This window comes from Pogoniulus pusillus, chromosome 13 (assembly GCF_015220805.1).
Source record: "Pogoniulus pusillus isolate bPogPus1 chromosome 13, bPogPus1.pri, whole genome shotgun sequence".
In the NCBI taxonomy this organism is placed as follows: Eukaryota; Metazoa; Chordata; class Aves; order Piciformes; family Lybiidae; genus Pogoniulus; species Pogoniulus pusillus.
The window spans coordinates 89,244-114,804 of record NC_087276.1 but is presented as its reverse complement, the minus strand read 5'-3'; the positions used below and the strand labels follow the sequence as shown (position 1 = coordinate 114,804).

The following is a 25,561-nucleotide window of genomic DNA, read 5'->3' as shown; positions in this document are numbered from 1 at the left end:
CCTGGCCATAGCTCTTTTACCTGCACTAAAAGTGTACTCAGGTACTGTGAACCAACACAAACACAGCGTAGAACAGGTTTGAAAGGCACGTTTTGTGTTAGTCCATGGTAATAGTGGGTACGTTTTACATCAGGAGTCATTTTTAAAGAAAATTAATTTATTAAAATGTGTGTTTGTTAAATTCTACCATTCAGTGATGTTTTCAAGAACAAGTTAAATGGCATTTAAACAGAAACTTGTGGCAGAAATTCAGGGTCAATTCTCTGTAGTTCAGATAATATTTCTCTTTTGATTGTAGCTGTATATTTGGTGTTCTATTTTCTGGTACCTATTTGAATAATTAAAGAGCTTAGAAAATAGAACTTTTTGCATATTAAACAATATAATTACCCAGTATAATGAGGGTCATGGTTTAGTGATGGACCTGACAATCTTGGGCTAACAGCTGAACTCAGATTGTGTTGAAGGTCTTTCCCAACCTGAATGATTCTGTTAGAGCTTGGCCCTTTGCTGCTGTTTCTAATACTTGTTACAAGGGAAAGAAGCTTCTACTGCTCAAAGATAAAGCTCTATCAGATAATGAAATAGTCTATACTGTTTTATTTATAGTAGCAATTCAGTGAGCTGTGGTGTTGGTTTTTTTTTGTTGTTTTTGTTTTTGTTTTTGTTTTTTTTTTTTTTTTAAATGGCATCTCTTCACCTGCCAGAAGATGTAATTGTTCTGGGCTGGTACAGTTTCAGTGTCTTTTCCCCCCTACCCTGACCTTTCCTAATCTGCATGTATCCAGTGATAAAACTCCTATTCTCTGACTTCAGAGATTATTGCACAGCTTGTTTCTGAACAAGGGGGTCCTTTTGGACCACTTTGTATCCAAAGTTGTGTGATTTCCTAAGCAATTGCTCTTCATACTGAGAGCTGTGATGTGGGAATGCAGTGCAAGTCAGAGTAATAGCAAGCAGTGCATAAGCATTTGGCCTTCATTCCCACAGCTTCAGGATGTCTCCCATGGGGGAGGAAAGATAGTGGGACATCTTACTAAGGGGAAAAACAAAGCATAATGTACATAAAAGATTGGGCTGTACTCGCCTAGATTATGCTAATGTGTAGGTGTGTGCTGTATGCTCAAGACTATATAAACAGGGTCTTAACCAATAATAAAGGTCTTCTGTAGGATTCATGTTGAATTGTGTGGAGTCTATGTCATCTCTCACGCCCTGTTGTGACTCCTGATGTAAATTTGCAGTGAAAGGATGACCGCAGTTGGTGAGGAGCCCCAGCTAAGAGCTGGCACAGGAGGACCATGCCTGGGCTGCAGCATGTGTGCTGCAGAAATAATATAGAAACTGACTGTTGGGCACCTGAGAAGATAGGTGAGCAGCTGGGGAGGCGAAATGGGGCAGAGTGTAATTAAAGAAGGCGTGATATTAAAGCTCCTCTCGCATATCCTCTCCAGGAGAGGGTCAAAGGATGAGGATTATATGTCTGAGGATTACTATTATGGTGCCAAGACCATGGGTTCCCTGCTGACCCCGCAAGTGCTTTTGAAATTGACACCTGGGAACAGATAGGGAAAATCTTGTGGGACTGAATAAAATGCAGAACATGAACTCTAAGGACTTTGCTAATTTGGTGTGAAAGTAACAGTATTGCAACAAATGTGCAATGTGACTTTAAGGAGAGGACTGGGAAAGATATGCTGCTTTGATTAGAGATTTGCTATTGGAACAGGCTGCCCAGGGAGGTGGTGGAGTCACTTCCTGGATGTGTTCAAGAAAAGACTGGATGGAACATTTAGTGCCATGATCTAGTTGATTGGATAGTGCTGGCTGATAGGTTGGACTGGATGATCTTGGAGATCTCTTCCAACCTGGTCAATTCTGTGATTCTATGATTAAAAGTTATGACAGCACCTATGCTTAGAAGTTAAAACAGATAACAACATGCCTACACAGCACACAATATACAATCATTTTACAAGAGAAGCATTCTCTGTAATATTGCATCACAGATAATACTTAGCACCTCCTTATGCTAATTTAACACCCTTGACTTAAAGAAAGGGGGAATTCTCCAGATACATCATGCAGAGAGATTCATCCTAGAAAAGGCAAATAGATCTGTTAGTATAGGGAAAGAATGTGTTTGCATTTGCTTATGTTGCCTACACATCTTTGATGGATGCCAGCTCGTTATGTCTGGCCTGCTTTTGGCAGAGAGCGGAAGTCTTGCTCCGATGGCTATGCAGACAATGTGGCAAGAAATTGAAATGCATCCTGGGATATAGGTGTTGTTGAACTTATTGACATCAAGCATATCTATGATCATAACCCATGAGTATAAACAAACAATGGGAAGTGTGCATGCATAGGAAGATAGCTGCATTATCCTGATACTATGCTAGGAGTTAGTTGTGCACAAGCTTTAATCATGCTTAATGAATTAAATTCGTGTACAAACAAATGCTATTTCACAAGCTTTCAGCAATCTTTTTTGTTGAGACGGGCAATTCTACAAAATAGAGCTGCCATCGACCCTTGTTACTAGTTCAAGGGCTAGACTCATGGTAAAGATGGAAACAGCTGTTTTGTTGGTCCTCTGTATAGTAATGTTTAAAGTGCCGTGTTTGTTATCTCTTTGCAAGGGCCCTGCACTAGATAAGAAATGCTGCTTTTGTTATAAAACAAAAAAGGGGAATTGTGGGAATGCAGTGCAAGAGGGAATAATAGCAAGCAATGCATAAGCATTTGACCTTCATTCCCACAGCTTCAGGATGTCTCCCTCGGGGGAGGAAAGATAGTGGGACATCTGGCTAAGGGGAAGAACAAGGTGTGATGTATGTAAAAGACTAGGCTGTACTCACCTAGATTATGCTAATGTGTAGGTGTGTGCTGTATGCTCAAGACTATATAAACAGTCTTAACCAATAAAGGTCTCCTGTGGGATTCACATTGAGTCATGTGGATTTCATGTCATCCCTCGCAGCACTGTAACACTTGATTTTTTTTGTTTTGTTTTGTCTGTCCCATTGTCTCCTGGTCACTGCTTCCTTTTTAATAAGTTCTGTGATGTGACTTCTGTATTCTCTATTTCTGAACTAAATTTAGTCAATCTTTAAATCAGGCTTAAATGTTGAATTACAAATGTTAGAACATTCACCACCCTCACTGTGAAGAGTTTCTTTCTAACATCCACTCTGAATCTCCCCTCTGCCACTTATAAAACACTACTTCTCAACCTGTCATTACAGGACCTTGTGAATAGCCCTTCTCCAGCCTTCCTCTAGGCCCCCTTCAGATACTGGAAGGCTACAAGGTCTCCTTGAAGCTTTCTCTTCTCCAGACTGAAGAAGAGAGCCCTTGAATGGCTGCTTCTGTGGCTGCCTAGCCCTGTGGCTAACATTGTGTTGGAAATGTGTTAGAGCTAGGAATAAGTTTTCTGTGACTGCCACATTTGGCAGTGTGTGTTGGTTTGTATGATGGTTTGGCTGTTCCCCGCCCCCCCCCACTTTAGAAATACCCAACTAGTCTCAGCTGGACTCTGGGAATATAAATGAAGCTGTTTATTTACAGCTAGCACAATATACAAGCAGCTATTTACAGTATATACAGTTATAGACAGAAATATACAACGTAAAAACAATACAGAAACACAACTCCTCTCCCATAGACCTGAGTCCCCAGGAGGGGCTCTCAACCACCCTTGCACCTTTCCCCTGCCCCTCTCAACCTTACTTCAGTCCCAAGGAAGAATGGAGGTTCGGCCAAGAGGTTAAGAAGCAGAGGTGAGTGGAAGGTGAGGTTAGGGAGCTGCAGCTCAGTCAGCAGCCAGAGCAAGAGTGCCACAAAATGGTGAGAGTGTTATCTAATGTTTAAATTTCTTCAGCAAGACTCTGAGGGGAGTAGACATCCCCACTGTTTTCCTTTCACAGCCTATGATCTAGTTCTTTTCACCGAAACATTCTACCCTGCTTCAAACTAGCACAATTTGCTATTCACAAGGCTGCTAGATTCCCCCAAAACACCGTGGTTTTGTTGTTGGTTGTTTTTGGTTTTTTTTCCACAGTGTTGAAACATTATTTTTGCAGTGCTTTGTAGGCCCTGGCTACCTGAGCCTGACAAGTGCATTCACACTTAAAGTGATGCAAAATGATAACTTCTTTCTCCAATGTTATTTTTTATTAGTTAGATGTATAGTTTTAAGTTGATGACCCTGTGTTTTGTTCTCCAACAGGTGCGAGCAATAATTCCTCAGTGCTATTTCATTGTACATCTAATATGCAGAGTCAGATACCTGAAAATTTGCTGCCGTACAAGTGAAATAATCACTGGCCCCGAGCAAATGTGGCGTGCTCTGTTCCATGCCTTTTGTGTTATTTTCCTAGTTTCTGTCACCACTTACAGGAAACTAAATGCCCTTCAGATGTCTAAATTGTCCTTTAATGGTAAAGAAAGCCATTCTATCAGCTGATGCCAAGTGGAAGCATTTCCCACTGGCCAGTACTTCCATTTGCTTGGTCTCCAGTTGTTTATGAACTTAGCTTCTAGGCTGACATCATGTCAGAATGCTCAACTTCTGCAGAGACTGCCACTGGTGATGCACAGTCTCAGCTGTACTTAAGCTATTCCTTATTTTCTATAACATGTTTCTATAAATACTTTGGAAGCATTTTAATGCACTAGTCTTAACCTACAATGACCTTTTTGGAGCACAAGATTTGATTATGGGATTGTTAACAAAGAAATCATAGTACGGTTTAGGTTAGAAGGGAACTTTAAGGGTCATCTAGTCCAACTTCTCTGTGTTGGGCAAGGACATTGCAACTAGATCAGGTTGCTCAAAGCCTCCTTTTCCAACTTGGTCTGTAATGTTTCCAAGCATGGGGCTTCTACCACATCTCTGGGCAACCTGGGCCAGTATCACAGCATCCTCAGTGTTAATAATATCTTCCTTCTATCTAGTCTGACTCTCCCCTCTTTGAGTTTTAAACCACCACTCCTTGTTCTCTTGCAGCGTGCCCTTATAAAAAGTTTATTCCCGTCTTCCCGGTAAGCCCTTTCGAGTAATGCTAATGTCTCCCTGGAGCTTTCTCTTCTCCAGGCTGAACAACCTCAATACTCACAGGATGTACTGGAGGATGTATGTGTAGGAGAAGCTCCTATAGGAGATAAAGTGCTCATGTACTACTGCTATGATGTTCTGAAAGGCACTGCCTGGTGTCTGAGCACAGGTCAGGTATAAAGTTATTTTGCTGTTATTTGAAAAATCATTTTGGAGCCAAGTGAATTGATCTTTTCACAGTATTTTGGTGCATTCCCCAAATCTTTGTTGTCAACCTTTGTGATGTTTGTTGTGATTCAGATATAGTAGATTTCCCTAATAAGGCCTAGTTTAACTTCCTGTCACTACAGCTGTCAATCTGCATAACATATAATTAATACAGAAAAAGATATATATATATATATATATATATATATATATATATATATATATCTTGCTTCTGCATATAGACCACTCTATTTTAAAAAGTCTACTAAAACTTGATGGTTTACCACTTAGGAGCATAATTTAAACATTCAGAGTCCATGGTATATCCTCAGAGTGATTTATAATACAGCAAGAAATGGAGAGCTTAAGAAAAGGGATGGGAATATTTAAAATTTCTTGGCAGATGCTCACTGCTGGGGAAGCTCAGCTTTTTTTTTTTCACTTTCCTTCTGGGAATGAGTGATTTGAAGGAGGAAGCAGCTGATCTGGGTTCCTGAGAGTGCTTTCTCAAGGCAAGCTTAGAGAGCAGCCTCATTTACATCGCAGACCACATCCCTGTGAAGAACATAGCATGTGCTCTTAACCTGCTAAGACTAGCTGTTGCTTTTGGGAATGGAGTCACAGCTTTGCCAATAGCAACTGTCACCATGGCCCAACAGGAACTCAAAGGAAATAACCTCAAAGGAAATTGGTTTTTGTGCACAACCTGTGTTTGAACGGACTAAGCTAAATCATCCTTCAAAAGGAGAAATGCACATAAAATTAATTGAGCTTTGTGTATTTGAAAGCAAGGTTTCAGTCCTGCTGTGACTACTGAGCACAGAAGAGGAACAGAAGATATTGGAACAGGAAAAAAATTGTGACCTTTTCTGTTGCTAGTAATTACTCAGTCTATATGGGTCATCCCAAGCATGAATTTGATGAAATGAGAAGTGTTATGCACTGGCTTCTAAAAGATGTGATGCATCTAACAAACAAGTTGACAAGATGCTTTTAATTTGAATGTCTTCCCATCCTGCTGGAAGGTTACAATTGCAATGTGCTGAGTCCTGATCCATACTGGAAATCTGAACACATGGGCCATGGTCTGTTTTTACCTCAGTATCACAGTATCACAGTATCACCAAGGTTGGAAGAGACCTCACAGATCATCAAGTCCAACCATTTACCACAGTGCCCAAGGCTAGACCATGGCACCAAGAGCCATGTCCAACCTTGCCTTGAACTGCCCCAGGGACGACGACTCCACCACCTCCCCAGGCAGCCCATTCCAGTGTCCAATGACTCTCTCAGTGAAGAACTTTCTCCTCACCTCGAGCCGAAATTTCCCCTGGCGCAGCCTGAGGCTGTGTCCTCTCGTTCTGGAGCTGGCCACCTGAGAGAAGAGAGCAACCTCCCCCTGGCCACAACCACCCTTCAGGTAGTTGTAGACAGCAATAAGGTCACCCCGAGCCTCCTCTTCTCCAGGCTAAACAACCCCAGCTCCCTCAGCCTCTCTTCATAGGGCTTGTGCTCGAGGCCTCTCCCCAGCCTCGTCGCCCTTCTCTGGACACGCTCAAGCATCTCAATGTCCTTCCTAAACTGGGGGGCCCAGAACTGAACGCAGTACTCGAGGTGTGGTCTGACCAGTGCAGAGTGCAGGGGCAGAATGACCTCCCTGCTCCTGCTGACCACACCATTCCTGATGCAGGCCAGGATGCCACTGGCTCTCTTGGCCACCTGGGCACACTGCTGGCTCATGTTCAGGTGGGTATCAATCAGTACCCCCAGATCCCTCTCTGTCTGGCTGCTCTCCAGCCACTCCGACCCCAGCCTGTATCTCTGCATGGGGTTGTTGTGGCCAAAGTGCAGCACCCTGCACTTCGAGCTATTGAACCCCATCCCATTGGCCTCTGCCCATCTGTCCAGGCGGTCAAGGTCCTGCTGCAGAGCCCTTCTGCCCTCCAACTCAGTCACATCTGCCCCCAGCTTAGTGTCATCTGCAAACTTGCTGATGACTGACTCAATGCCCTCATCCAGATCATCTATGAAGATGTTAAAGAGGATGGGGCCCAGCACAGATCCCTCAGGGTGACTTATCTTCTGTGAGATCTTCAAGGAGTGGTACAAGTTGGTCTGTGGAGCTTATTTTGCTCAAGCACAGTAGTTATTGTTCTGAGGTCCAGTAGTTTGGAACAATTGTCGTCTCATTTTGGTATTTTAAAGAGAAGAATGTTCTGGAAGGTCAGTTTTAATTGACACTATCTGACAAGAGAAAGACAATGATGAATAATACATATTTCTGCTTCTGCCTTCAGAAAGCATATCAATACCAGCAGCTTGTACGAAAACATAGCCTGATTTCTCTAAGCTGGAAAGTTACCTTAGAGGCAGTGAAATGTGTATTTCAATTAAAAAATTCAAGTATTTGCTGTTAAAAAAATGTAGTTTGTATTTTGGAATAATGCATGACCATCAACTTACAAATATTTCATTAATAGCAGAAATGGTGTAAAGTATAGGTCTGTATTGAAAACAATACACTAAATAGTCACACACAGAAAGGAAAGAAGCTTTTCTTTTTCTTTCCCTTTGATCATTGACATCTTTGCACTGATCTGCTTGCATCTTTGTTCATTGACATTTTTCCACTGATCTTAATGCTTGCACTCCCAAGTTGCTTTTGTCTTTGTCAATTAGTAATGTTTTCCTGAATCTCCTGAACTCTCAGTCTCCCCAGGAAGGGAGGGCATCAGCAGGATGGAGCATGCCTTGTCTCCCATCCTGCCTGAGGTCCTGGGAATCACAGAATGTTTTAGGTTGGAAAAATCTTTGAAGATCAAGTCCAACTGTAAGCAACCACTGCCAGGTCACCACTAAACGCTCAACACCACATCTACACTGCTTTTAAATCCTGCCTAGGATGGGGACTCTGCCACTTACCTGGGCAGCCTATTCCTGGGCTTGACAACCCTTCTGGGGATGGAATTGTTCCTAATATCCGACTTAAATCTCCTTTGGCACAACTTGAGGCTATTTCCTCATGTCTCTGTTGCTTGTTGCTAGGGTGGTGAGCGACACCCACCTCACTACAATTTCTGCAGGGGAAACCAAGCACTGCAGATGGTGGAGGACTTCAGGTCTCTGCTTCATCATTAGCAGTGTGAATGCTGAAAGAGCAGCACACAGAAGAGCTGGGTTACTGAGTTTACCAGGGAAGTGCTCTTGGTGGTCACTGCCCCCTTCTCCTTGTCTTTTGAGCTGTGAGGTGCTTGGAAGGGTAAACTCAGCCTGTTTCTCATTGTTGCAATGCCCTGGATCTTTATGTCTCTGCTGTCTCTTTCACAACTCTGAAGAGAACAATCTTCTTTCTTTGTTAACCCTACTTTTTAAACAAGTTTTTTTCTAGTTTTGGAAAGGACAACAAGGAAATGCAAGACAAGCATCGGCACTTAAGGAAATTAGATACATGAGTGGGTCAGGTTTCCCTAAACTCTTGAGTTTTTTTGCCCCTAGTCCTTGCTTGCAAGCTGCTTTAGGGATGGGGTTTTGATTCTGTGTATGGCCGAATATGATTTGAAGCAAGCACAAGGTCTTGTTTTTTTCTTTCTGGGCCCAGGAGTAAAAGCATAACCAAACTAAACAACTAACTAATGTAATGAGTTTAAAGGTTGGGTTAGACTGAACACTCCCCGGGAAGTCTGGTCTGAATTCCCACCCCTACAAAGGATGATTTTGGAAAGCTATTTGCAGCTTTTTACCCAGTCATTGTTTACATTATTAACTTAGTTAAGAAATACCCAAGACCTCAAAATGGCGTGGACCTATTCTTAAGCCTGAGGGGTCAGAGTCTAAAAAGTCAGTTTTGTTTTACAGGCAGGCTGACATCAGAAATTACTTGGCAATGGGAAAAATGAAGTATCTATGGATGGGGGATGCCATTTAACAGTATTTATGCTGGCAAAATTCTGTCTGGCTTTTCTAACAACTCTGGTGAACTGAAAAAAGGCCGAATGGACAGGAAGCAGAAGGAATCTGTTGGGAAGCATTCTCTGTGCTGTGTGTAGTTCTGAATGTGCTTTGAATATTGTGGGGGTGGGGGTGTACTTGAGATTAAGGACTGAGGAGAAGCAATCAGTTTAATAATTTAGCATTTCATCTGTTGCACCAACATCACATACATTTTCAGTGAAAAAAAAAAAAAGAAAAAGATACTGTGCCTGATGTTTGCAGACACATAGGTAAAAAGGCTACTCATTTTTAAAGCCCAGTTCACTGAGTGACACTTTGCTTTGAGAGCAAGGCCATAGAAGAAAGAGAAAATGGTGGCTGATATGAAGAGAAAGTAAAACACAGTTAAATTAATCCAGCTTTGCTTTGTTGTTCCCAGATGCAGTTTTGTAATTACTAGTCTGACAGATTGACTCTGAGATCTGAAAATGTAGATAAATCTATGTCTATAACAGCTTTTCTATGGGCCAAGTGATGCTTTCCTTCACGCCTGTGCAACTGCATAAGCCAGCTGGCAGCTGAGGCAGAGAGAACTGGAAAAGACTGTTTGTAGACCAAGCATGTTTGACAATGAATCAGTAAGAAGCAGTAAACCCAGGTCTGCAGTGGCTTATAGTTCCTTCCAGAGCACAGCCACACTGCTTGGTGGTTCAGCTGCCTTGGGTTTTTTTTGGATCTTATTCAACAATAATGGCATCATGTGCAGGTGGTGGTCATAAAACATGAAGTAGATTACACAAAGCATGAGGATAGCAGGCCCAAGTGTGAAGCTGGGAGGAGTGTGAGGAGGAGAGGGCTGCAGCTAAAGACCCCATGTCACTACTTATTGTTGTATGTTTTGTGTCAGAATTCATTGGAATAGCAAGGAACAGGGAGGAGTCATTGTATGTTGTTTGACAGGTCCAAAGAAAAATGTAGTAGGTAGATCTGATGGAGTGGAACAGGGAAGAAGGGAGCCATGAGCTCCCATCATAGCTCTCCAGAAAATACTAAATGTGATGAGGAGTAGGATCATGTGTGGGTGGAAAACAGCAGCAGGTTCCATTGCCCTTTAGCCATTTATGCCAGAGAAGACACTTCAGAGAAGGTTCCTGCTGTCCATGCGTGCAGTAGAACCAGGTGTGGGAAAGCTCTGCCCTGCAGTGCTGCCCTGCAGGTTGAAGTAGTTCACTGTGAGTAAAACTTGTTAGAAATCAGATTCTAGTAATCCCATGTGAAATTCCAGGGGGTGGGAGTCATTTAGTATGTGTCATCATGTAGGATCCTTCCCATGCACCCATGATCATGAAAAGCCACCTTAGTGACAGACTACTCTCATTTTTGTTCTGGCTGGTGAGTATGATGTTGGTGTTTCAGAGGCTCAGGATGTGGTAACAAAACACATACAACAGATGTTGGAATGCATGGTACAGAAATAGTCTCTCCAGACACTATTTCTTACAAAGTAATCAGACCATTAGTAAGCCAACATGCCTGGAGTGCCAGTTGTAGGCAATGGCACAGCACTGTGAAATTCCAGAGCTTTGCCAAGGTTGAAAGATAGTAGCAGGGGCTTTTGGTGAGAAGAGCTGAGCAATGGTGACTAACAGCAGCCTTCTGTGCTCTACCAGTGGCACTGGACTGCATGTCTGTTCAAAAAATTACTTGAGAGCATCTGTTGTGTTGGCTTACTAGGAATGATGACAAATCCTAAATTCACCATGAAAGTAATTCAGATTGTCTGCAGAGCCCATTTTCAGCTGGTAAGGATTGTGGTACTTCTAAAACAAAAATCACTTTCAAGAAATTATAAACAGTACTAAACCAGTGGGCTCAAAGTCATTGTGTTGAGCCTAACTGCAGTTTCATAGCTCCAGATTTATTCCACTGTAATTCTCTTAAAACTGGAGAAACAAAGTGGTGAGTCAGGTCTGTTGGCATATCTGCCTTTTTTTTTTTTTTTTTTTTTTTTTTTTGCTTGGTTTGAGAAAATCTGCATATATTGGAGCTTCTAGGTTATTCAGATTGGAGCAGTTGAGGAATGAGGAAATAATAATGTAATAACGATATGAGGAATGTAGTAAAGTATTTATTGGCTTAAACAGCTCAGCAGAATTTGTATTAATTTTAAGCAGGAGAGTCATCATTTCTGTTGTCCTGTCAATATGGTGAGAAGATTCTTTGAATTGATGTCATTCCTAACTAAAGTAAATAACTTTAATATAATACTAAACCTCCATATAGGAAGCTGTTTACAATAGATTGCAACTGACAATGAGGATTGTAAGCAACGGATGCTGTGAACGAGTCATTTTAGTATGGTAGAGGTTAGAAGTCTTTGTGAGAGTTCAGTGTGCTGGGCACAGAACAGGAGCATACTTAACCATGCCTCACAGTGGATATGTTGTACAAAAGTGCGCACAGGTAGATAAATTAGCCTTACGGGAGAACGGCAGATGAGGCAGTCAGGCAACCTGGTACCAATCTGTTTCAGTACACAGTTCCAACATTTTGTCTCTGTGCATGCATCTCTTCTTCATTCATATTTGTCTCTTTCTATCCTTAACACAAAAGAGAAATGCGCTCAAGAACAGATAATTCTGAAATTCAGAATATTTTAATCAGTACAATTAGGTTTCCCCACAAGAAATCTCACCACCTGCTGTAATGCTATTAAGACAGAAATATCCTGATGAATTCAGAGATAGAAAAAATTCACCTAAAATCTTTCTGATCCTTACCTTGAATAATAAAGACAGGTTCATGGTTGCTTTAGGTGTGAATCTCTGTGTGGGTATTTTGTATGCCCACTTATGAAGCATGTTTTATGAAGAGATATAACACAAGGAATACTTTCAGCTTATTTAGAATCATAGAATCAACCAGGTTAGAAGAGACCTCCAAGATCATGCAGTCCAACCTATCACCCAGCCCTGTCCAGTCAACCAGACCACGGCACTAAGTGCCTCATCCAGTCTTTTTTGAACACCTCCAGGGACGGCGACTCCACCACCTCCCTGGGCAGCCCATTATTGTTTGCAGTGTGTGAGCTTCTGTTGCAGGAGTTGTCTGCAGTGGCTCGTTCTTGAAACTTGAACTTCACTTCAACTTTCTGTGTTACTACTTAGCCTGTAGATCTGTCCATAACCCCTCAGCAACGTTGTTTTTTAACTCAAATACAGCTAGTCAGTGAAATCATCATCCATGCTTTAATCTTGTCTCACCTTGATATATTTTAACTCCCCTCTTTATGGCTTGGCACCCAAGATGAGTTGAATGGTGATAAATGTGTTTCTAAGAGTAAAAACTATGAAGTGTAAATTAGAGATTAATGTAAGCCAAAGCCTCTTTCCCAACGTGTTGTGCTTGGTGAAGTTTGAGCTGAGAGGAGCTGCGGAGCCGGGGTTGTAGCTGAGGCTCATTGCTAACATCATGCACTTCGTTTTATTTGTTCGTTACTTTTAAAGAGCCTGTATTTATGTTAGATGTCTTCCCTACTACAGTACATTTAGATCACCACTGAAGTAACTCACTTTACCTTCATACTGCATTCAAGAGCAAAGCAAAGAGTTGTTCAGTGATGGTGTTTGAGGGGAGAAGAACACAAATCAAGGCCAGAAAGTAAGTCTTCACAGCAAATCCTTTGAATTTGCATTTTCCCCAGGCACACAGGGAATGAGATCATACATGTACTCCCTCTTTCAGAAAGGAAATGGACACCATTCTCACTCATGCTCTCTGGCAGCATGCAAATCCTTCAAGCTGTAACAAAGCCAGCTTACTACAGGGCTTTGCTCCTTGCAAGAGAGTCACTTATTTACTGGTCAGATTCATCAGTAGCTGGCTCTATTTTGTAGTGTCTGAATTCTGTAGAGCAGTACAATTGGGTAGCTGGTAGACTGCGGAACTCGAGTGGTAAAATGATTTCAAATATGAATCACACCTGTGATTATTTTGTTGTTATTGGAACTGACATTATTATAATACATATATATATATATATATATATATACACACACGTTTAAATGGGGTATTGTAATTCAGAAAATGAAGGTTTTCAGAAAAAAATTAATGGTGAAGTTTGCTCATAGATTTGGCTTGGACCAGACTTGGTGTTCCTCCTGTTCTACATATTAAATGGGCTTGATTTGGAGCCCTTTTTAGGTGGCTTATCAATCCACCTAGACAGAAGCAACTTTAGAGAGCCTTTCAGAAGAGGATTTCTACAAATACATGTCTCTCTGGCTTCTTACATACAGCCTGCCTTAAAATGCACACAGGCACCTTACTTTTCTGGGAATAACACTCCTAGACCTAGCATGATTCAGAAAGTATTTAGGCATACATTTTATAAATTGAAATCTTGAATAAATGCTAAACCTGTGTTGAATTAATTTGGTTTAGGTATGTGCTCTGGTGCTCCTTGTCTAAGTCTTGTGTTTTCTACATAGGAGATGGCAAACGCTGAAATGCCAAAAAGAACTTTCAAGGAGATACATGCTTGTGCTCAGATGAGATGTTCTTTATCAAACAGCAAGAGACCACTGGCTTTTTGGGATTTTTTTTCATTCTGTTCTGCTTTTCAGCTCTTTTGGTCTCAAGCAAGCACAGCTGGAGAGCATTAACTGAAAACAAATGATGCTGCAGAATATCTCCTTGTCCGTTGCTGCTTTTTCAGCTTAATTCTGCTAAGTGATGTGTGATAGAAGTTTTAAACTCTGCTTAACTGCGTTTGACACTTAAAAGTGAAAGGTATCTGTAAAACAATCCCTGCCTTGCAGAGGAAGGGGAGGAGGGAGGTTTACCCCTGATTTCTGTTCAAGCTCTGTTCAGGCTTTCTTGCCTTCCTTCCTTTCATTTTTTGTGAGATGTGGGCCTACTCAGATACAGGGCAGTGTTTGTGTTATTTCTGGTATTTTTGCATCCCACCCTGCTTGCTGAAAGTGAGATACTAGTGTGGCACATCAGAAAGCTTTATTCATCCTAGTAGACAACTGCTGCAGAGAACAGCTTTGCCTGGTAACAAGAAATCTCACCATCTGCCACCCGTTCATGCTTTTGAGGGAGTGTGATAGCTTCCAGCTGTAGAGGACCAAGATGCATGGGTGGGAGGGCAATGGAGGTACTGAAGGAGGGTGTGCATGGGCTCTGCCTGCCATAATAGCATCAGCTGCTCTGAGGGGACTGCTCAGAGTTTTATGCATGCCACGCTCATGAAGCTAGCACAACTTTGGTAGTGGTCTGCCAGAGAAGATGTCAGGTAGATAACCAGAGAATCACAAAACCGTTTTGGTTGGAAAATATCTTGAAGATCATTGAGTCCAATCATTATGTAACTATACCAAGTCTAGTGTTAAACCGTGTCCTTTAGAATCATGTGTATGCATCATTCAGACACCTCCAGGGATGGGAATTCAAGCACCTCCCTGGGGAGCCTATTCAGGTGTTTGAGAATCCTTTCAGTGAATAAGATTCTTTTAATATCCATTTTTTAACCTCTCTTTGTGCAGCCTGAGGCCATTTCCTCTAGTCTTGTCACTTACCAGGAAAAAGACAGCAACACACACCTTGCTCCGACCTCCTTTTGGGTAATTGTGAAGAGCCAGAAGGTCTCCTCTCAGCTTCCTTTTCTCCAGGAGCATAGAGAATTGCAGACAAACAGGGGAGTTGCAGACTAATGGCGATGCTCTTTTAAAAAACCCAGTGCTGACTTTTGATTTGCAGAGTTCTTCAGGGGCAGTTTCTTCAGATCACCTGGGCCATAACTAAAAGCCGATGCTGGAAGTTGCTTCATTTCTGCAATTTGCTGGGTTAAGCTGCAGAGCTTGAAGACATCTGTGGGGAAAAACAGATCAGTGACTTCGTTTATCCTGTTATCCTTTGACTAGATTTTCATTGCTGTTAGGAGATTTATTGGCATTTTTTATGGCTGGTTATAGCCTGTGTTCTTTAATAGATTATTTGCAATTTCCTTTCCCTAGATTGTGCCATTTAAGTAACATGAGTCAAATTTTCCATCGGTTGCATTAGGGAAGCTGTAAAAAAGTCATGGGGTTTATTTATGTACCGTATCACGTGAGGGAAAGAATGTGGCCTGTACTGCTTAAAATTAAAACAATAATTAAGCTTTGGCAGAAAGTTTGGAAGGAAAACTCTCAGCTTATATGTATTTGTATGTTTATTGTATGTGGAAATTAAATGGCAGTTACAGATTTCCTTATACTTTAAATCACTGTAGTGGAAACACTTAGGACTTAACAGGTGTTTAGAACCTGAAGGGGGAAATTCAAGAAAGGTTTTAAAGAAAGCATGCTGCAGTCTGGAGTGTGGTGGGTAGTCAGGGTACTGATGGGGGACAGAGGCCACTAGGTAGAGGTAAGCATCAAGTAGTAGAGCTGTGATGAGTCTTAGAGCTTTAGCTTCCCACTTGGTTTATAGGATGCCCACCTGAACAGAGACAGCCTAAGAATGTCATCTCTTGTTAGTGTGATTCCCAGAGGTCCCTTCCAGTATCTACCATTCTGTGATTTTCCTAGTTTCCAACCTCTCTCTATGCAGCAGGTATTTACTTTTGTTAAGAGACAACTTTCTGTCCAGTTCTTGAGGTGGTGCTGCTTAACCTCCTTCCTCTGCCTGGCGATGGGCATTCTGGCTTTTCCTTTGGGCACTGTTGTTAGTACAGCAACATTAGGACTGGGAAGATGTCATCCACTTACACTGTGTGTCATTGTATCTCTGTCTCCTAACACTATTCTGACTTTAAAGCTGCCCTACAGAAATTGGAAATGGTAACAGGAATCACTGACTATAAGTGCTTTTTACTAAGTTTAAAGACAAAAATATCAACAAATATGATAATCTGGTGTCTTAGAAAGACTTTCAAAAGAATTCTTAAAAAAAATATATGGCAGTGTTTCTTGCAAAAACTTCTTTTATTTTTCAGACAGCTTTAATTTTGCATTGTGGTTTGTTTTTCATTTTGTTTTCCACAGACAACTGATTTTTCTAAAATGAGATAAAAATACGTTGTTAATAGCTTAATGAAAGCCACGGACTTTATGTGGTGCTAGAGCTGTACAAATTTCTTTTAAAAACACTTAATATCATTTGGCGAATTACTGCTGTCTGCTAAAAGCTGTTCTTTTGTGTGAGAACTATGTAACATTGTAGTTAATAACATTTAGTGTTACTGGCTGCTAAATGACTGTAGTATCTCAACTGTAAAAGCCTGTTTACAGAGATGAGGCTGCCCTGTTGGGGTGCCATATTATTAAATAAGGACAGATTGCCAAAACTAAATGAACTTTTCAGCTGGTAATTATGTGCAAATTTCTATTGCAGAGGCATATTTGTTGGAGAAATGCTCAGGACCAAGTAGTTGTTTTTAGTTACAGACATTTCTTTGCTTTTTGTCCTTAAACCCTCACTAATACCATTAGGACAAATACATCGGCATATACCAACACAGCCAGTTTGGATTATTAATAGCTGGATGCTACTTAAATAGCTATTTTTATTTAATTATTTTAATAGCTATTTGAACTATTTTTAAGCTGTTATGTAAAATAGCTACTTAAGCTATTTTGGAGCCTACTTGATGAGAGCAGCTGTGCATGAGAAGAGTAGCTGTTGCTGTGCCTTGCCTTCAGCTCCCAGGGGTCCAGGTGTGGATGTGCATAGAATCACAGAATCATTAAAGTTGGAGACCTCCAAGACTGTCAAGTCCAACTGTTAGCCTGACTCTGCCACATCCACCACTAAACCGTGTCCCTCAACAGTGCAACTACTCACCTCTTCTAAGTACTTCCAGGGACAGTGACTCCACCACTTCCCTAGCCACCATATTCCAGGGCTTGATACGCCTTTCAGTGAAGAAATTATTCCTAATAGCCAAAGTAAACTTCCCATGGTGCAGCAGGAAGTTGTTGACTCTTGTCCTGTCTCTTGTTACTTGGGAGAAGAGACTAACCCCCACTCGGCTACAGCCTGCTTTCAGTTAGTTGTAGAGAGTGAGGTCTCCCCTGAGCCACCTTTTCTTCAAACTCAACAACCACAGTTTGCCCAGCTGCTCCTAGTAAGACTTGTGCTTGTACTGAAAGGACAGAACCTAACACTCATGGTGCAGCCTCACCAGTGCTGAGTGCAGGGGAACAGTAACTTTCCTTCTCCTGCTGGCCACATTATTTCTGATACAGGCCAGGATGCAGTTTGCTTTCTCAGTCACCTGAGCCAGCAGGGTTCTGTCAACCAGCACCCCCAGGTCTATTTCCACTGGGCAACTTTCCAACCACTGTGCCCCAAGCCTGGAGCATGCATGGGATAGTTGTGACCCAAGAGCAGGACATGGCATTTGGCTGTGCATGTAGCTGTAGTGCAGGGAAAGGAAAGTTTGTGATGGAGTACCCCGTGGGGCAGCCAGTGCTGGGCCTCTTGCAGATACACTTCTGAGGAGCAGTGGAAGGGAAAGTCAGATTCTAATCTGGTTTGTTTGTTACTGAGCCTTCTTGTAAACCTGTACAATACTGGGAGGCACTGGAACTAAACTCTGACACAAACTCAGCAGTGTTATTTTTTCATAGTGGTATTTTGTATTAAAAATTAGTTTTCTGTAATGTCATATTTACGGAGAGCTACCTTTGGTGAAGAAGTTTCATGGTAAACTCTAAGTAAGAAGAAGATTTCTTGAAGCCTGTTCAGGAAGGTGGCTCAGTTCATGTGTCACCCAGCCATCTGTAGCTTCGCTTTTCTCTCCAAGTTCTGCTGTAGTCTGAGAGGAAGCACTGGGTTTCCTGTGCAAAACTTGCTCTCTTGCCCTGGAGTGTCTCACTGTGAATTTCTTCGCCTAGCTGGGAATGTAACACAAAGAGCCATTCTTGTGAATCATGTTTTCTTTACAGTTTTGCATTCCAGCTCAGCGGTTCATTCCTCCTTTTGCTAATGGCAAGAATGTTGCTGGAGTTTGCATAACCTCAGCAAAATGGCTGGTTCATGTTCTTCTGGGGGGGGGGGCTTGAATGCTCCAGTCCTCTGGCATTGTGGCTTAGTCTAAAAATATAACTCTTAAAATGTGTACAAGGGATACTATTGGGCAGTGATGTGTTCTGACAATCAGTTCATATCCCTGAAGTTGAAAGTTTTTAAAGGTAAATATTTAATGTTGTGAAAGAGACTTTTTTTTTTTTTCATTCACTGAACTTGCAGCTAACCATGTAGCTTCAGAATATTCATCTTGCCTTCTCTGGTGTTCTTCGAACAGTCTCTTCTCGACATTTATTTTATCATCTCAAAAGAAAATGCATGTTGGAAATGCTGTTTCGAGCATTTGGCTGTGTGGTCAAGTGTTTTACACACAGCAAGTCAGTGTGTATGCTTCAGGCAAGGTGTGCGGCAATATTTATATACTCTGGGTGGTTGATCCTTTTCTTTCTGAAAGGTCTGGGTTTTATTCTGACTGAATTTCTCTGGAAATCTGAATCACTTTTGATGTTTGCATGTGTGTGAAAGAGACGGTTCAGCTGTTACAGCAGATGATGACCAACTTCTTTGCAGTGGTCCGAATCCTCACCAGCATGCTGTGCTAACATCATCCCAATTCCCTCTCCCTGAACTCCAGTGCAGGAAACGCCTCACAACCTGTGAATCATTGAAGCTGCAGAGGGAGCATGGCAGAGCATGGGCTTGGCACCTAGCATCAACACCAGATATTAGCACCTGATGAAAGTTACAGCATCTCCGAAATTACAACATGCTTATGTCTTGTTTGCAAGGTAGTGGCACTGAGATATGCCTTTGCTCTGCCAGTTCCCGTGGTAGGGGACTTGTAGTATGGCATGCAGTAGTTCATACGCAGCCCAGGACTATTTATGTGGAATGTGAGGAATGATTCCTTCTCTGAATGGTTGTCAAGCCCCGGAACAGGCTGCCCAGGGAAGTGGCAGGATCTCTATTCCAGGAGGAATTTAAAAGAATTTAAATTTGATGCTATGTGACATGGTTTAGTGATGACCTAGCAGTGCTATGTTAATAGTTGGACTTGACGATCTTCAAGGTCTTTTTCAACCAGAACAATTCTGTGATTTTCACCTTCAGGACAGGGTGTTCCTGAGGGGTACACCTAAGTTCCAGAGTTGAGAATCACTCCCAGGTTCTATCAAGCACAGGTTCAGAGGTTCAGAAGTCTCTATAGCAACTGTTTATTGATGGTTCTGGTGAGTTAAGCTTCCTACAAATTGTTGGTCTTTAAGTTTAAACAGTTTTACATTTATCCCATAAACTCTTTGGAAAACTAAGGCAATTGTTTTGGTTTTTTTTTTTTTCTTTTTTCGTTTGTTTTTTTTTTTTTTATATTTAATTTAATTTTTGATCAATTTTAACTATTCACAGTTGCCAAAAGTTGTTTCTTAAAATGCTGTTGTTACAATTTTCCCCCAAGTTTTCACAGCTAGCACTCCAGAAAATGTAAATTTATTTAATATTGCAGTGTAGGTATGAACTGGTTTTGGATAGAAAGAACAAAATCAGTGTAGTTATTTTCAAGTTGCAAAACCACATTCACTGTGTAATTTAGCAGGTATTGCAAATACTTGGGAGCATTTTTAGCATTTGAAAATTCCCATGGAAGTGAGACAGGAGATGTTCATTTAGCGTGAAAATTATTTTAACCTTTTCCTAAATTGTGTTTTGAAGTTCATCATTAACTCTGTGCCTGGCTGCACAGGTGGCTACATTTTACATATTCCTTTGTCTAGGGGAAAAAAAAAGAGAGACCATATGGTTAGTTAATGACTTTAAACACTCTTACTCATCTTTTACATCTTCTTAGTGGGGCCTCAGAGATTCTGGGAAGATACTCAGATAATTGTTGTTTATGATGTAAGCTGCGTTCTGGAACTTATGAACTCCTTTTACTCCTGCTTATTAATTCTGGTTAATAAATTTTACAGCTTCATCCCTTCAAATGCATAAAGCTGGTATGTAATGCGGAAACCCGAATACCAATATATAGAAAATGTTACTTTATTGCTGGAATGTGAGGGCTCTGATGCTTTTATCTTTTAGTAGCCAAAATTAGAGATGAACTGGATTTTCAAGGAAACGTCACTGAAGTGGTTTTTAAAAGCATTTTAGTTTAAAAAGATTTTTAATCTTTCAGTTCATGAGGAAATGCTTTCTAGGATTTTTTTCCCTAGACACCTTTGGGAAACACCAGAGTGAGCTGTGGATTCTACAGATCAAATGTGATGCTGGAATCAACAATGGGGAAACCCATTAAGACAACGATGTGTCACTAGAGCAGATAATGATCACATATACAACCAATCCTTAAATTGGATATTTTGTGTTTTGTAATGTTATTTTCAAGTAGGCCTTAAAATAATGTCAGCTAAAGGATTGGTAGATTATGGTGGTTTGCCTATGTGTACATGCAGCACATAAATGAATTCTCAATAAAACCAGAGTGCTGTACAGTGTTGTGACCACTTATAAGTCATCTCTCAAAGTTTATAAAAGGTTAGCACTATAATACAGGCACATGCTTCTTTTTTTTCTTTTTTCTTTTCTTTTTTCTTTTCTCCATTTGAAAGTACCAGTAAAGTGTTAACAGCTACTACTGTTTTATCACATAAAGAGGAAGAGTTTCCTGTAGTCTTCAAAACTTTTGCCCTTTCAAACCAACATGTGCTACCAAATCCATCTGGTTCAATTTCTTGAAGATAGCTGTGTGATGGTTTGGGGGTTACCCCGCCCCCCACACACTTTTGAATTTGCCCCAGCTAACTCAGACGGACCCTGGGAATATAGATGAAGCAATTTATTTACAGCTAGCAGAATTTACAAGCAGCTATTTACAATATATACAGTTATATACAATTATATACAGAAATATACAAAGGATAAACAATACAAAAGCACAACTCCCCTCCCAGAAACCTGAGTCCCCAGGAGGGGCTCTCAAACCACCCCAACACCTCCCCCGGCCATCTCAACCTTACCCCAGTTCTCAGGAAGAAGAGAGGTGCAGCCAAGAGGTTAGGGAGCAAGGTTAGTGGGAGCAGGGTTAATGAGATGTGACCAGGTCTAAGGCAAAAGCAAGAGTGAGAGACAAAATGGAGAAAGTTTACTTCTTCTTCCCAGAGCTCTCAGCGAGACTGTGAGAGAAGTTGACATCAATTGTTTTCATTTCACTGCCTGTTATCTAGTTCCTTTACCAAAACATTCTAGCTTGCTTCAAACTAGCACAAGCTGTAACTGGTTAAAGACTGTAGCTTTATCCATGTTCTTGCTGCAAAAGGATTTCCTTTACAAACTCTGGAATCTCAGAGCTTGTTCGTGCTGCCATTGGATGGAAACCCTGTGACATTCCCACAATTCTGTGTGAGTCTTGCAGAGCAGGATGGTATTTAGAGGAGAGAAGGTTTGAGATCCTGTAGATTACTGTGTTTCAGTCTCCAATGTTCAGTGCTATCAGTCAGGCATTTCTTCTAACGGATACATATTTAACAGCTTTTAAATTAAACTAAGAGCATCTACAGATGGTGACTGTGTATTTTGGGCAGTGTTTGTGTATACATCTCTTAAAAGCACACCTCCTGCCTTCTAGTCAGCTGAATCCTCCCTCCCTAATTTATTCATGGAAGAAAAGGTTATATTTGCTCCAGTCTTTCTGAAGATATTTTGTTTGGGTTTTTTTTTTTCTTCCAGTGAAGTTCCTAGAAAGAAAAGCTGAGAGACTGTTGTGGGAAAAGTGGAGCATGCTGAGAAATTTGGTTACTCTTAAGTACCATTTCAAGTTCCTGAGACACAGAAGGAACATAATATGTAAAGGTCAGAAGTTGCTAGCATAGTTCACATTAACAAGATGTGACAAATGTTCTGTTATAAACAGTCAAAAATCTTTCTCGTGTTAGAAATCTGGAAATGCTACAATCTGAGTCTGAAGAGCTTTTTTGGGTTTAGGTTTTTGAGCCTTACAGATAAGGAAGTTCAGTCTGAAGCTTTGCTGTCACTTCTTAGGGGTGAAATGTGTAGAATTCAGTCTTTCTTCTACTGATTATCTTAATTCCCTCATGATTGTCATGTTTTTCCCCATACTGTTTCTGTCTTTGTGACTGTTTAATACAATGCAAAATCTATGCTAATTTTGCCTGTGAATGGAGGTGCTGAAAAATTAACTCTTACTTCCTTTTTTTTCTTTTTTTTTTTTTTTCCTTCTTTTCCCCCCAGCTGAACCCTTGCCTTTAATGGACTTGTGCCGAAGATCAATTCGTTTTGCTCTTGGCAGAGACCGCTTGCATGACATAGAAATTCTACCTTTGCCTCTGTCTCTGAAAAATTATTTACAGTACCAATAAGACGTCTAGAACTCTGGTCTCAAATTGGACTACATCAATGCAAATGGAAGAAAATTGTTTACATCAAAAAAGAAATATTCCTGTTGGACACTTAAGTGTTATTTAATTTTTAATTTTTTTTTTTTTTCTGAACCAATGGAAGCAGATCACTGTGGGGGAACTACTAAAGAATGTGAAAGCATTGACTGGATTGAGATTCATGTATTATCTGTTGCCTGTTGTGTTTACAGTCCTGAAGGCCATTATTCTCTCCATGACGTTGGTTTATCTTTGTTGCCTCTAGTAAATGCCAATAGAAAATCTGACCTGCAGGATCCAGTATCACACAGGATAGAGCATTCTTCAATTACGTGATTTAGTTTGTTTTCTTTCTCTCTCCTGCACCTCAGCCCAACAGATAAATTAACAAGGAAAATTGTTGACAGTGACTCTGGAAAAAGTTACTCAGCGTAATCAGCCCTATAATAGCTAAAAGTGCTAAGATTTTTAAAAGCAAAATATTAGCTGGAAGAATGTATGATTTCAAAGCACAAGAGGAAAAAACTTGTTATGTGTGTCAGAAAAAATCAGTTTTCAGACATGGTGACAGTAAGATGCAGTCCATCGTTTTCAAAACCAAATCTAGTCCCACCAAAGTTCTGCAGTTTATAACAAAGCCTTCATCATCACAAGGATATTTGTACTTTAGAACACTTGTCCTTTTTTTTATTTGAACAAATTTATAATTTCTACGTGGTATGAACTCTTAAGTACATGGTTTTCTTTTTAATGTATGTGTGATTATAATGTTTATTTATCTGTTTAGAGTCTGTGAAGTTCTCACTTAGCTATTTCCTGTCTTGGGGTGACTGATTTTGTCGTTTTATTCCCAGGCTCTACCTGAAATGTATTAATTTTCCAGGCTCATCCGATTTTTTTAAGATGCTGCTTTCTATTTGCATTTAATACATGTTTCAAGTTTTCTGCCTGATCAGTTACCTAGTTTTTAAACTGGAAGTTGTTGTTATGGCAGAATGTCAAATGTTTAGACAGAGCTGCCTTCAGCATATTTTAATGTGAATTTACAGATGAATGAGGAGAAAATTTCTAATAAAGTCTACTGTCCAAAATAAAACTCCTGTCTCCCTTGATGAAGTGTTACAGAATGTAGCACTGCATACAAAGTTGAAGTTCAGTTCCTCCTGCAGCTTCACAAATGTTTCTGTTCAGCACTTCCAAGGAATTGCTGTTTTGGGCTCATGTGAGAGACATGCCCTGATCCTCATTTATCCCAGTCAGTTGGTATTGCTGTACTCCTGTTAATGCAGTTCTGGGCAGATTGCTCTAAACAAAGCTTTGGGTTTGTGCAAAGCTGGACTTTGAGACTCTGCTTTTCAGGTAGGTGGGCAGATATCTGCTGTACAGTGATCAGCAGGACCACTGACCCGCAGATGGTTGCCCATCTCTTGGTCATGCCATGGAAAAAAGTTGCAGTTAAGACTGGAGGAGAGGAAAATGAGATAAGATACAACAGCATGAGCAAGGGTGGAAGCAACAAGGGCATTGGGAACACAGGGATGTTGTGATGCTGTCCATGGTTGATATACCCTTACGCAAGAGAATTATGTCCTCATTTACAAGTGTTAAGTCTTTGAAACAGTTTTTTTGGTCCACAGAAGTTATGTAAGGAGAAAGTACCATGGAGAGTATTGACAATAGTTTAGTGTTTCTGCTAATCACTTCTTTGCAAATAGATTCTCTTCCACGAGGGCTCATAGGAAACCCAGAGTGGCAACCTGTATTGCTGAGTCAAGTAGGAGGAGCACCTCCTCACAAAGTGTACCAAAAACAGTCTCCTCTCAGTTGGAACTTCAGCCTGAGTGATGTGTTCCTCACACTGTTTTGTTCTTCTGTCATGGAGAACCTGTAGGCCCAAAAATAGGCTTATTTATGCCTTGCCCTGCCTGGACATGTCTCTCTGCCTGCACCAGATGTAAACACATAAAACAAGCACAAAGGGGCACAACAGACCTGGTGCCATAAAGTCTGGCCTGCCCAGGACACCTGATTGTGTAAGCCCCCACATGCCCAGTTCGTGCCTGCCTAGTGTAAGACCCATGAGTCCCATATTTGGAAGGTCAAGCCTGTGGCTTTTACCTATTATGGTAAGGTTTGGCTGCCAACCTGACTGGTCATTCTAGTGGCCAGTGGGCCCACATTTAATAAATAGGGCTGCACAGGTAAACACATGCTTGCTCCCCCATATTGCTTGATTGCCTGCCTGCGTACTCACTTGCAGAGCTCACTTATGCCTGCCTTTATATAATTACCTGGTGTGCACCATTGCTACAAGTTGGCAGGAGCAGACCCACTTGTCTGCACATGATCAGCCTAAGTAGCCAGCATTACATCATGCTGACACAGCACGGCATCCTGCCTCTGCACCTGAGATCCTGCCTATGTATCCCTGGAGAGAGCATCCAGAGGAATCCAGCAGCACAAGGTCAGAGACTATTTTCCCTGAAGCCAGAAGATTCCAGCCCCAAAGACCACAGGCAGACACCCTGAAGAATTGGACACTTGTATAGGCTGTGACATAGCCCCAGAGGGTGATTATTGATTAATCAAAATTGTGAGTAAATGCTCTGATGCCTCTGTAATTCCTACTGCCTCTGCCTAGAGCAGAAAAAGTTTTCAGACCACCTGCTGGGCAAGTAGTATATGATCACAGACAGCATTAAGCTGCAGGGAAAACTGTCTCTGTTTAATAGTTTGAATCTATGCTAGTTATTATAATAGTGAATGTTTGAAATAGTCCCATAATGTCTTCATAACCGTGTAGAACAAACATTAATATTAAAGTTCAGTGGTTGGGGGTGGCGAGAGTTGAAAATATTGAAGTTAAGAAATATATATTTTTATAAAATATCCTCTAGCATCAATTCATTTCTCCCCTCCGCCACAATTGGCATAGGTGGCAGAATACCCTTCCGCG

At 41.1% G+C, this 25,561-nt stretch overlaps 1 protein-coding gene across 1 annotated transcript in view; it reads left to right on the top strand.

Moving 5' to 3' along the window:
- The window catches only part of SPSB4 (splA/ryanodine receptor domain and SOCS box containing 4), a 149,910-nt gene extending 126,209 nt beyond the window's left edge, over positions 1–23,701 (top strand). The window contains exon 3 of the mRNA XM_064152749.1: positions 22,460–23,701. Coding sequence (XP_064008819.1) covers positions 22,460–22,587 — 128 coding nt within the window. The 3' untranslated portion in view covers positions 22,588–23,701. The remainder of the gene's footprint in view (positions 1–22,459) is intronic.
- Positions 23,702–25,561: the final 1,860 nt, after the last annotated feature.